At 34.6% G+C, this 13,372-nt stretch overlaps 1 protein-coding gene across 2 annotated transcripts in view; it reads left to right on the forward strand.

Annotated features, from left to right (window-relative positions):
• Positions 1-10,345, forward strand: part of CAAP1 (caspase activity and apoptosis inhibitor 1) — a 51,217-nt gene extending 40,872 nt beyond the window's left edge. For both annotated transcript variants that reach the window (XM_082628438.1, XM_082628439.1), the window contains exon 6: positions 8,649-10,345. In XM_082628438.1, coding sequence (XP_082484564.1) covers positions 8,649-8,995 — 347 coding nt within the window. In that variant the 3' untranslated portion in view covers positions 8,996-10,345. The remainder of the gene's footprint in view (positions 1-8,648) is intronic.
• Positions 10,346-13,372: the final 3,027 nt, after the last annotated feature.

Here is a 13,372-nt window from a genome sequence, read left to right on the forward strand (position 1 = left end):
GTCATGATTAAGTTTTGAATATGATGGTTAACATGATGCACTTAAAGTTAAATCAATAGTTTAAAACACTGCATGAAAAAAAAATAGCCAAGATCTGTTAGTTTTGCTGAGAGGAAGATTGAAGGCTTATCCAGAAAAAATTATTCTTATATATTAAAAGAACAGTTTTGTTTCTTTTAAAGAAAATAAAGTTTTGGCTTCTTGAAAAGGCTGGAACTCACTAAAAATGTTAGAAGTTATCAAGCTGACTTTCTACAGTTAGAATACATTAAAAGTGTGTTCTTCATAACTTAAAAATTTTTTAAACCAAAATTATCTGTAGTCTAAGAAAAGAAATCCATGGAGGCATAGCATTGCTGTCCAATATATCATACGCTTTGTTACTAATGAGATTCCAGCAGATTGATAACGCCGGAGGCCTTGGAGAGTTAAGATTCTAGAGGGAAGGATGGTGAAATGTGTTGTTCTAAATGGCATAACCACTGAACGTGAATAACTTAAAATCAGATGAGAAAAACTAATTAAAATAGAAAAAGTAAAATAGTTTAACCCTTCCAATAACCAACTCTATGTTTGCTTGATAGGAAAATTGGATTTCAATTTTCTCATTTTCTTCTCCATTGTGTGTGTGTGTGTGTGTGTGTGTATTGAAACCTGTTGTTACAGGTTTCTAAATAAAAATCAACTTTAAAAAACCTATTTATTTGGGAAATTTTCAAGCAAAAATAGGAAAGAAAATAGGAATATTAATTCCCATGTACTCAGCTACATCTTCAACAATTATCCACCTATGTCTAATCTTTTTTCATCTATATTCCTACCTGCTTCCTACCCGTTATGTTATTTTAAAGCAAATCCTACATCTTTTCAGTTCATTTGTAAATATTTTAGTATCAATATATCTCTTAAAGATAAGAGGTGGGTTTTTTTTTTGTTTGTTTTTGTTTTTTTTGCGGTATGCGGGCCTCTCACTGTCGTGGCCTCTCCCGTTGCGGAGCACAGGCTCCGGACGCGCAGGCCCAGCGGCCATGGCTCACGGGCCCAGCCGCTCCGCGGCATATGGGATCCTCCCAGACCGGGGCACGAACCCGTATCCCCTGCATCAGCAGGCGGACTCCCAACCACTGCGCCACCAGGGAGGCCCAAGAGGTGGGTTTTTAAACATAATCATAATACCTTAAAAAGTAGCGTTTCTTAAATCATCAGATAATATTCAGAAAGTGTTCAAATTTAAACCTAGTTGTTCATTGGTGGGTATTGTGATATTAAGATTGATCTATTGGGTCAGATGTTGTCAGCCTAATGGTTTTAATAGCTATTTAGTATTGTCTAGTTCCATTATTTCATTAGGGGTTACAGAACAGTGATAATGTATTTTTAATCCTGAGATATTCAGTGTTCAAACTTCTCTGATTGTCTTATAGTATTTTTTAAACTATATTTGTAAGAATCAGGATCCAAATAAGGTCCCTACATTGCAATTGGATGATACTGAGTCTCTTTTTAATCTACTCCCCTTTCTCTCCCTTTCTTCCTCTCTGCAGTTTATTTCTTGAAGAAGCTGGGTTGTCGGAGTTTCTCAGTTTAAATTTACTGATTGCATCTCAATGTTTTATTTAACATTTTTCTGTAAATTGATAATTAGATATAGAGACTTGATCAGATTCATGTTCAACCTTTTAACAAGAATATTTAGAAGCAGTGTTGTGTTCTCGAGACACAAAGTATGTCATTACTCCTCTTTTTTGTGAGCATGTCCGTAGCCATTGGAATGTATTGTCCACAGTGGCTGATAAGAATGCTCTTGATTTCTTGAGGCTGTCTTTTCTTGGACATCTATTTTTTTCTCTCCTCGGAAATTTTAAGAACTTTTTTTTTTTTATCGTTGAGTTCTGATATTTCACAGGATGTGTCTTGGGTGTGATGCTCTTGGCAGACCCTTTCGGTGTGAAAGCCTTCTTTGTTTCATATCAGTTTTCTTCTCTTATTTCTTTATTTTTATTTTTTGGGGGTATAGTTGCTTTACAATGTTGTGTTAGTTTCTGCTGTACAGTGAAGTGAATCAGCTATATGTATACATGTATCCCCTCTTTTTTGGATTTCCTTCCCATTTAGGTCACGACAGAGCACTGAGTAGAGTTCCCTTTGCTATACAGTAGGTTTTCATCAGTTATCTATTTTATACATAGTATTTTCCCTCTCCACTCCCTCTCTTCTTGCTTTCTGACTTGTTCTGTTGCTTTAAGTCTCTGCTCAACTGTTACTGTATCAAATCACAGTGATCACTCTCTATGAAAGCATTCTGCTGCTATCTTCTATCCTGCTTTATTTTTTTCATAGCACCTGATGTTGATTTATTTATAGTGTCTCTCCTATGACTTAATGGTAAGGCAAGGACTTTTTAAGATTCACTGCTGTTTCCTCAGTGTTTAAAACAATGTCTTGTACATAGTAGGTGCTCAACAATATTTGCTGAATTAATTATATTAGGTTGTTGGACTTGTGAGTCATTCATCCTTATCTCTTAACTTTTATTGCATATTTTAAATACACTTTTATTTCTTTTCTACATTTTGAAAGTTTTTTTTAAAAAACATTGTCTTTCAACAACCATTGAATGTTTGCTCTTGATAACTGTAATTGTAAATTATAATATTTCTTGTTCTCTGGTCCTTTTTCATTGCACCCTGTACTTGTTTTATGGCTACAGTGTCTACTTCAAACTCCATAAGGATACTAAGTAGACACCCCAACCCCTCATTCTCCTCCAGTAGAATATCTTCTGATCCCTAAATTTTCTTTATGTCCTCCTTTGTTCATCTTGGTCCTTCAGTTATTGTAGTTTTTCTGGTAGCTGGTTTGGGTTTCTTCAATAGATGTTTAGTTATATTTCTCTACCAGATCTCTTTACTGTAAGTGAATGGGGTAGGCCTCCCAATAGAGTGCTTGGGCATGTGTCAGGGAAGGGGAAGGAAGGAAGGAAGGGTTCAGTTGACTCATCTATTCTGAATGAGTTTAATTATCTTGCTGTATGTTCCAAAGCCAACTCTTCCTTGCTTCCAAGACTCTCTAAGAAAGAATTACACTTATCTGTGGTGTCTTTGGCAGTGATTTTGCTTTGCTTTTATTTTTCTGTCAATTTTATCCTGCCTACTTACATTTTGCAGAAATCCAGCAAAATTTCTTTTTAGATGATACCCTTTCTTATCTAATATTATAATTTCTTTTTTAAACTTTCTACAAGGTTATATTCTTAGAAATGGTTGAAGAAGTACATATGTTCATAGAGCAAAATTGGAAAACTCAATTTCTTCTCTTCCCCTTCTACTTTTACTCCTCTCCCCAGAAGTAAACCACTATTAATAACTTACTTATGTTATCTTTAACATAGTATGATTATTACTCTTTAGCTTACTTTTTTGACTTAACAATGTGTCTTGATCATTTTTGCATCTTGCCAGTTTATTATTTTTTTCTCCAGATGGCTGAAATTCTTATTTTTTTTTTTTACTAATGAGTAAAAAGTAATATCTTAATGTTTTAATTTGTATTTCCCTGGTGAAAAATTATGTTGATCATTTTTATATGTTTATTGATCCTTTGTATTTCATATTTTGTGAAATGCTTAACCTGTTTCTATCCTTTGCCCATGTTTTTAGTTATTTCTAACAATACCCAGACGTTGTATATATACTTACATTTGTCCTGTTAAAAAATGTATTTTGCTAATATTTTCTTATAGGTTTGCCCCATCTTATAATTTTATTTGTAGTCTATTTTCTTTCTCAGAAGTCTTACATTTTTTCAGCTTTGTTGATATTTTTCCTTTGTGGATTCTCCATTTTGTATTTTACTTAGGAAGGACTGATGTTTGTTATTTTCATCCTCAGTTAATTTACAGGGTTTTTTTTCTTTTTTTTATAAATTTATTTATTTGTTTGTTTGTTTGTTTATGGCTGCATTTGGTCTTCATTGCTGTGTGCAGGCTTCCTCTAGTTTGCGGCAAGCATGGGCTACTCTTTGTTGCAGTGCGCGGGCTTCTCATTGGGTGGCTTCTCTTGTTGCAGAGCACGGGCTCTAGGCACATGGGCTTCAGTAGTTGTGGCACTTGGGCTCAGTAGTTGTGGCTTACAAGGTGTAGAGCTCAGGCTCAGTGATGGTGGTGCACGGGCTTAGTTGCTCCGCGGCATGTGGGATCTCACCAGACCAGGGCTCAAACCCTTGTCCCCTGCATTGACAGGTGGATTCTTAACCACTGTGGCACAAGGGAAGTCCTAATTTACAGTTTTTATGCTATTATTTTTAAGTATCTCTCTTCTGTCACTTCAGTGGATTCTTGATAGGGAAAGGAATTAGATATGTGTGCTCAATTTGCCATCTTTATCAGGAATTCAGACAGATACTTAATTATTCCATGTACTAGGGTTTGTCTCTTGGCTTAATTTAATAACTCACTATCAAGAAATTTCACAAGCTGGGCCTCCCTGGTGGCGCAGTGGTTGAGAGTCCGCCTGCCGATGCAGGGGATACGGGTTCGTGCCCCGGTCTGGGGGGATCCCATATGCCGCGGAGCGGCTGGGCCCGTGAGCCATGGCCGCTGGGCCTGCGCGTCCGGAGCCTGTGCTCCGCAACGGGAGAGGCCACGGCAGTGAGAGGCCCGCATACCGCAAAAAGAAAAAAAAAAAAAAGAAATTTCACAAGCATGTAGTCACTCATAACATTAGATATGCTTTCATTTTGTGCCTTAAAAGTATTCTGATATGTTGAATTATTTGCAAGTGGAATATTATAGGCCCTGTCAAGGTTTAAATGTAGCATAACTTAAAAGTCCTTTTTAATTTTTATTACTCAAAATATCTAATAATTCTTCTATGTTTGTTTACTTTGGGTAATTAAAACTTATTTTAACAAAAAGCAAACATAAAACGTAAAATGTTTTCCTTTATCTAGCTTAGGGGAATCTCTGTAGCTTTCAAGCATTGAGGTTTGTTATAGATGATAATAAAAATACAGGTATTGCATTTTAGCTTTTCTATTATGTAGTACACTCCCATTTTTAAATACCGAAACTATATTAATTTTAAAGTGATTGAGTCTTTTGTAGTTGTAAATTTTCTCCTTGTCAGTAAAATATTTAAAGAGTGTTGGGTGTTCTATTTAGTTGTGAAATATTTTCCCTTTATGGTTTTATCCCATGTTTATAACTATGCCTCATTAAATAATATAAACAAATATTTTCTCTGATAAATTGTTCCATTTATTCATCTGTGTTAGTGATGAATTTAGATAGTGATTGATTCATTTTGCTGTCTAGATACTGAACCTAGATGGATTGATTTGTTATTTAAAAAGCTTTGGTACTTGGGTAGAGTTTGACTAGGGTATGAATCAAGTTCGTAGCACAGAAGATAGCAGGAAAACAAAAGAAAAGAGAAATGATGAATGTATACAGATGAGAGGAAAATGGAATAGAATGTATATTTGTGAGTAGTTGGCTAGGACATCAACCATAAGAGATGAATGCTCAATAAAACTTTGTATTGCTTTTTCCCTGAAAAATATTTTAACTCTTACTCTGTGTTCCTGTAACTATTGCTTAGCCAAATTCTTCAACTCCTTTAGTCCTTTCCCTTAAGTTATTTGATTCATTTCTTTAGTTATACTGCTTTTTCTCTGAAGTTCTCTAAATAGTATGTAGTATTTTAAGGGCCACCCATGTTACATTAATTCTGCTCTTTTATATAATCTAGTAAGGAATATATCATACCCTCTTGTTTCTTTGTGTATATTTTAAAGTTACTTTATTTTATTTTTAAATTTAATTTGTTTATTTTAATTTTAATTTTATTGGAGTATAGATGATTAACAATGTTGTGTTACTTTCAGGTATACATAACAATGTTGTGTTACTTTCAGGTATACAGCAGAGTGATTCAGTTATACATAAACATATACATATATTCATTCTCTTATAGATTCTTTTCTCATATAGGTTATCACAGAATATTGAGTAGTTTCCTGTGCTATACAGTAGGTCCTTGTTTAGTTATTTATCTTATATATAGTAGTATGTGTATGTTCATCCCAAGCACCTGATTTATTCCTCCCCCCACCTTTCTCCTTTGGTAACCATAAGTTTGTTTTCGATATCTGTAAGTCTATTTCTGTCTTGTAAATCAGTTCATTTTATCTTTTAAAAAAATTAGATTCCACATATGAGTGGTATTATATATTTGTCTTTCTCTCTCTGACTTAATTCACTCTAGGTTCATCCATGTTGGTGCAAGTGACATTACTTCATTCTTTTTTATGGCTGAGCAATATTCCATTGTATATATGTACCACATCTAAATTACTTTAATTATTTTGCTGCTTCATGACATTGGTAATTTGGGTCTAATTTTATGCTTGCTCTCTTCCCTGAGCCATTTTTTATTGTAATGTCTTTAACAGTTAACGGTCTGAGTTCTTATTCTTAATATTTTCAATTACATTTGTATTATTTTACCTCAGAGACCCACCTTTTATTTTTCTTGGATTTCAATAGCCTTACTTTAACATCATGCATGCAGTAAAACTGTTTTTATTTATTTTAGAGGAGTACAAATAATTTCCCTGAGATTGATTTGTTACTCTCAGACTCCTAAGTCCGTGTAAAAACTTGAAGATGCTCTTTTGTAGAATTCTCTTATAATTTAAATGTGTACTCACTTCCCCCTGAACACACATGTGCACACACACAAACACACACACATTTTCACATATGTAGAATGGGGGTATGGAAGGACAGAACGTGACCACACTGATATTTTGAGGGCTTAGAATGAGGCATTTTAGGTTAAAGTTACTTTTTTAGAAAGAATGTACAAGTTATACCCCTTCTGATTTGAGGATCATAATTGACAACAAAAAAACCCTGCTATTTCTAATACTTAGGATAAGAGTAAATTATCTTTGAAAATGTATTCATATATTTTCAAGCTATACTTTAAAAGTGAGTCAGTAGAATGAAGAAAATTAAGAAATAGTGAAAAGACTTGAAGTATGATCCTAGATCTTTACATAGTTTGTCAGATTACATTGTACAAATTACTTACCTAACTTTCATATTTGTGACGTGAAGTGCTTATGCTAAATTATTTCAGGTACAGATTCTACAAAGCTTTGGCATCCATGGTGCAGGTATAATGGGCAGATGGAACTTGTGAATGCTTTTACTAATACTGTGCTACAGAGAACTCAATCACTTGGATTTGGATAATTTTTAAAAACAGAGAACACCAAATTTATAGAGCCCCATTTCTTCAGTGAATAACATGTATAGCCGTTTCTGATTTAAAAAATAAAGCAAACCCCACGTCTGCCCTCTAAAAATGTTTGAAACGAACCCGTAGAAAATATAATCAAAAAAAGTTTTTTCATAAAGAGTTTTCTCCTTTGAAACATTGAGAGGGTGTGTAGCAGAATCAAGGTCAGTAAATCATTTATTTTAAAATCCATGGAGTAGAATTGTTTATACATTCTATTATCAGAATTTTCTATCTGTCAATCTATGTTTTGTAAATAAGTTCTTCCAACTACAAGAAAACTAACAAAGCTAACAATTGGGGGATCATTACTTTCTTTTTAAAAGACATATTAGGAATTTAAAAGATAAATAAATTGGAGGTACAAGGGAGCACTCAAAGTTGTAAATAACTCATGGACTTCAGTAATGGTCCAGGCCAAGGTGGTTGAGGGCTACAATCTGTGTTTATATGCAAGTTCTTAGCATCAGTTATAGAAGTTTTATAACAAATGTATTTTTAAAATTTATGGCATACTAACTTTATTAATTAAAATCCTCTTGGTGAAAAGTTATTTTACCTTAGAAAGTGGGCTTAGGCATTCTCCTTTAATTTATTGATTTAGAACAAAGTGTTTGAAAAAGTATATGAAAAGCTTTGAAATAATTGCAATGCACATGGTGTCCAGCTTGTCAGTGATATTTTTCCTTTTTTGTAGTTTATAAGGCAAAGTATTTTAAATTCCTTCTCTAATGGAATTTTGCTTCTTCAGTAATAAGCAATACTCTATCCAAAGGGTGTCAAAATTTTGTAATGTAGAGGCTTCACTGTGATCTAAAGTGTTACGATATTTTAATTAGGAAAATTGATCAGGGACATCCATATGATGGTATACATTTCCCAGTGCTTCCATATTCTTCTAAATTGGAATGAAAAATACATTAAAATTTACATTAAATTAGATCTGTTTTCAAAGTTGAAGGGGGGAACCCTGGCGGTCCAGTGGTTAGGACTCGGTGCCTTCACTGCTGGGGCCCGTGTTCAATCCCTGGTCAGGGAACTGAGGTCCCACAATCTATGCGGGGGTGGGAAAAAAAAGAAAGGGAGGAAGAGAGGGAGGAAGGAAGCAAGCAAGCAAAGAAGGAAAGAAAGAGCGGGAGGAAGGGAGAGAGGGAGGAAGGGAAGAAGGGAGGAAGGAAGTTGAGTCAGGGGAAAAGGGTTGGGATGGGGTTTATGGAATGTATTTGGGACTCCATGGTGGGAGGTGGGGGTCACAGCAGCCCTTTCATCATAAACAGAAAGGAAATTTTGATCAGGGCATTTAGGTTACATGGTTCTTTGCCTTTTTTTTGTTTGTTACAGGCAAAGGGGAAGATAGTGATGTACTCAGTATAAATGCAGATGCTTATGACAGCGACATAGAAGGCCCATGCAATGAAGAAGCAGCTGCTCCTGAGGTCTCAGAAAATACAGTCCAAAGTGAAGCTGGTCAGATAGATGACCTGGAGAAAGACATTGAGAAAAGTGTGAATGAGATTCTGGGACTGGCAGAGTCTAGCCCAAAGGAACCGAAAGCCGCCACCCTGACTGTTCCTCCACCAGAAGATGTTCAGCCTTCTGCACAGCAGCTGGAGCTGCTAGAACTTGAGATGAGGGCAAGAGCTATTAAAGCCCTAATGAAAGCTGGTGATGTAAAAAAGCCAGCCTAGTTTATTTAAATTGTATCTGAATATTAGATGTATTTGAACAAAGCCACATCATATAATTTTGTATCTAAAGTTTATTTGGAGTCTTACATGATATTTCTCATGTAACTCTTATTAGATAAACTCATTTTAGGCCTAAAATACATGTTTTTGTTGTTGTTACTTTTGTATTATATATGTTATTGTTTTCCGAATTCATGGCAAATATCATTGGGTAACCTGGATACTTTGTTAGATGAGTATTTAGCTATATCTGCAAATTAATATCTGAAAAGCCATTAGCAAAAAGAATAATGGTATTTTTTTTATTTTGAAATGTTTTGGCATCAAACCAAAAAGTTTATGAAAGATTGACCAAGCATGTTGCCTTTAGGCTACCTGTATTTTGCGATAGAATATTAAATTATTGCTACTAGGTTTGTTAGCAATTTAAGAAATTTAGTTATGCTTATATGCACTTTTAAAATATGTACTGCATTGAAGATGCCTTCTATGGGTGTGGACTTGTTAGTAAAAACTGAGTGACTTTTTTTTTTTTTTTTTTTTTTTTTTTTTTGCGGTATGTGGGCCTCTCACTGTTGTGGCCTCTCCCGTTGCGGAGCACAGGCTCCGGATGTGCAGGCCCAGCGGCCATGGCTCACGGGCCCAGCCGCTCTGCGGCATATGGGATCCTCCCAGACCGGGGCACGAACCCGTATCCCCTGCATCGGCAGGCGGACTCTCAACCACTGCGCCACCAGGGAGGCCCCTGAGTGACATTTTTGTTACAAGACTTAGAGATCCAAAATGGCTGAGAAAAGCTTTCTTTATAAAAGAAAAAAAGGACTTAATTTAAAGCATTTTTTAACAATGTAGAAGTAATTGCCCAACTTTAATTCCAGCAGACACGTTATTCTAACAGGTATTTGATATTACTGGACGCTTAGTTCAATTTTTTTCCTTCAATAAAAAGGGAACACATTTTAATTTACATTCCAAGCTGTTAGGAAAAGGAGACTATTTTATTGTACAGGCTTTCATCTGATGTTTTTGCTTGAAGATCTGATATGCTATAATTAAAATAATTAATTTTAAATTAATGAATTAAAAATAATAAAGACTATCATTCTGGATCTGAGGACTTTTGATACATTTCCAAAAATGAAATTAATTTCAGGAAGCTTTGATAAGTTGATGTAATAATTAATCTAATTTTGTATAGTTTTTGTAAATAAATTAATATCCTGCCACAATTATGGATGCTTGCCCCATCACTAATTGTAGTTGTTTGATACCAAAATAAATTTAGGCGGAGACTCTTAAAATAAATTAATTTTTTTTCTAAAAGATAAATCTGGAACTGTTGTTTTTATATTTGCTAACAAAAACAGTATATTTCATTTATAAGCCATGTTCTGCTAATGTTGTATGAGGATTTTCCTTATACACAAAACTTACAGGGATTGTGTCTTATTAGCTGGCTTAATTATATGTAAATTTTAGAGGGTTTCTTATGAAAATAGTATTTATGAAACACTGGAGTTGCAGTTAACAAATTCATTTTTGTTGTTCCTGAACATGCCTTTAAATAATCCTGTCATTTTTTTTTCTTGTGGAATCTTTCTAATGAAGGACAGAGGCCTATATCATTTGAAATGCTTCTCTTAGACTGATAAACATGGATATGATTTAAATAGTTCTCATAGTTACTGCTTCAAAACGAAAAATCAGTTTCTATTTCAACTTAAATTAAAAGTTAAAATAACAAAGTAGTGCAGAATAAACTTTATTGCTGCTTATTAATTATAAGATGCAGTAGATGACTTTTGTGTGATCAAACATAGGAGTAGAAAAAGGTCTGAGTGCTTTGTAGCTGATTAAAGTCACCACCTTCATGAAGCATCCTGTGTCTGCTGTATTCACTGTGCAGAATTGTTTAGAGGACATTTGACTAGAGTGGGTGTGTTTGAGGTAGAATGAACTGAACAAATCGGGCTGCTTGGATTCTTACCTTGGAAAATCAAATTTCTCACTTTTTTTTTTTTTTGTAATGTTGAAAGACAAGAGGTTTTTGCAAATGAATGGCTTTAGAGAACAGGAATAAGGTTATCTTAGAAATGCCTAGATCAATATATGGGAAAATATCATATATTGATCTGATGCTGTCATTTAAATCATCAGCTCACAGGTATTTATTGACTACCTCAAAGGTGTTTAGTCTTGTTCAGAATCTTAAACTGTTATGGTGTAGGAATGTTGTGGTGTAGATTTTAGCATGGAATAGACTGATTAATAAACATGTGAGTGCTGCTTCGTTTTATGCCAAATTCTTCCCTTTTGCCAAAAAAAAGAAAAATTTTAGGCAATGTTTAATTAGTGATTAAGAGGAAAAAAAATTGGCAGCCTAGCTTTCCATCCAAAGTCAGGTAATTCTGATATTAGACTAGGAACTTGACCTAAGACTTGAATGATAGGTGGTGACTGGTAATAATGGGTCCTCTGCATTAGGCCTTGGCCCACTTTTTGATGTTCCTATTAAGCCAGAGACTCAAGGTATATCCTAAAAACCTATCACTAGGTTACTAGTGTGTAGCATAATAATTATGAAAATCACCTAATGCTCTCAAGTCCTTTTGTTGAACACCATCAGTTCCTTAAAACTATAGGGCAGTATATCTTTTCCTTGTAAATCTTGTTGCCAAAACCTACTTTCAGCAAATCGTTAGATCCTAGGGCATGATTAGCTATCTGAATAAAGGTGTTCTGAGTCATTTGAATAGTAATACAAATTGCAATAAAATACGTATTTTCAATGCCATTTTCAAGGTAGATAAAGCAGGAGTGAACCCACAATTTAAGCAAAATATAGATGGCAGCCTGAAAGTTTTAAAAATTCTCAGTTCCATTTCATCATAAAAAGTAGGAAAAGAGAGTTTGGTTATAGATACTTTTCCTTTATTGTATAATATCTAATTATTTAAAAGTAAAAGACCAATATGCTTTAACTTAAAACTAATAGATATTTTTACATTTTTTATTTTCAAGTAGTCTCCCTTTTTAAATAAAAAGAAAAGTGCTAATGAATATATCAGTAGGAACTCAATTTCCTTGATATTTAATTATTATTTTAAAATGCATTGTGATAGAATGACAAGAGTGTGAGAGTTAAGAGCAGAGGGTTCTGATTCAGCCCAAACCAGCTGTGTAACTTTGGACAAGTAACTATAAAATGGGAGAGATGAATCATTAGCCAATATATAAGGTTTCTTTCTGCTGTAACATCCTGTGATTCCAGTAGAAAATACCATAAAATTTGCAAAACTTAGGGAACTCTTTTGAGTTCAAGTATTTCTTATGGCTTCCCCTCCTCTTCCCCCTATTCAAAATGAAACAGTCTAATCTTTCTTTGTCCCATAGGGCTGCTAGATATGAACAATAATCCAGTTTTTTTTCTTTTACCTATTTTTTTCACTATTTATTTATTTATCGTTGCTGCCCGCGGGCTTTCTCTAGTTGTGGCGAGCGGGGTCTACTTTTCATTGTGGTGCGTGGGCTTCTTATTGCGGTGGCTCCTCTTGTTGTGGAGCATGGGCTCTCTCTAGGTGTGCGGGCTTCAGTAGTTGTGGTGCATGGGCTCAGTAGTTGTAGCACACGAGCTTAGTTGCTCCATGGCATGTGGGATCTTCCTGGACCAGGGATCGAACCCGTGTCCCCTGCATTGGCAGGCGGATTCTTAACCACTGTGCCACCAGGGAAGTCCTACCTATTAGTCTTTATTGTCAGGGTCACTTGGTAAGTATTGTCTAGAATTATTCACTTTGGCCTATAAACGTAGGTTGCTATCTTTAACTTATTGCTTTATTTATTTATTTCAAAATATGTAGATAGTTTTAAGTCAAAAGATTTTTCTCCAAGGCTTATTATAATGAAAAACAGTACTCCCTTCCCTCTTTTTACACCAGCTCTTGCTACTGAGAGGTAACCACTTTCAAATATTTTTGCCTTCTTAAAACTTTACCTTTGTATTTCTAAGTAACATGATTTTTTGCTATTCCTTGATATTTCAGTCTTAGATTTTATTTATTGATCTATTTTGGAATATGAAAATTAAGCTCTATTCCTTCTCCCTGTTCCCTAAAAATGTAGCTTCCTCTCTCATCCTCCCAATTTAGTGCAGTTACATCACAGTTTTGGTTCAACTAGCATTCAATATTTATACTATTTTGACTGTGTAAATGTTATTCACAACTGGGTTGTGTGGTATCTGTAATTAGATTTCCTTTTTTGTTCCAATTTTTGTTTTAAGCTGTTTGGAATTAATTTATAATGACCTTATTCTTTCATTTACTCAGTGTTCTCTGTAGTAGCAGTTAAATTGTACCCTAACTACCTTCCAGGAGT

The sequence above is a fragment of the Mesoplodon mirus genome, assembly GCF_964341445.2.
Source record: "Mesoplodon mirus genome assembly, chromosome: 1".
Classification (NCBI taxonomy): Eukaryota; Metazoa; Chordata; class Mammalia; order Artiodactyla; family Ziphiidae; genus Mesoplodon; species Mesoplodon mirus.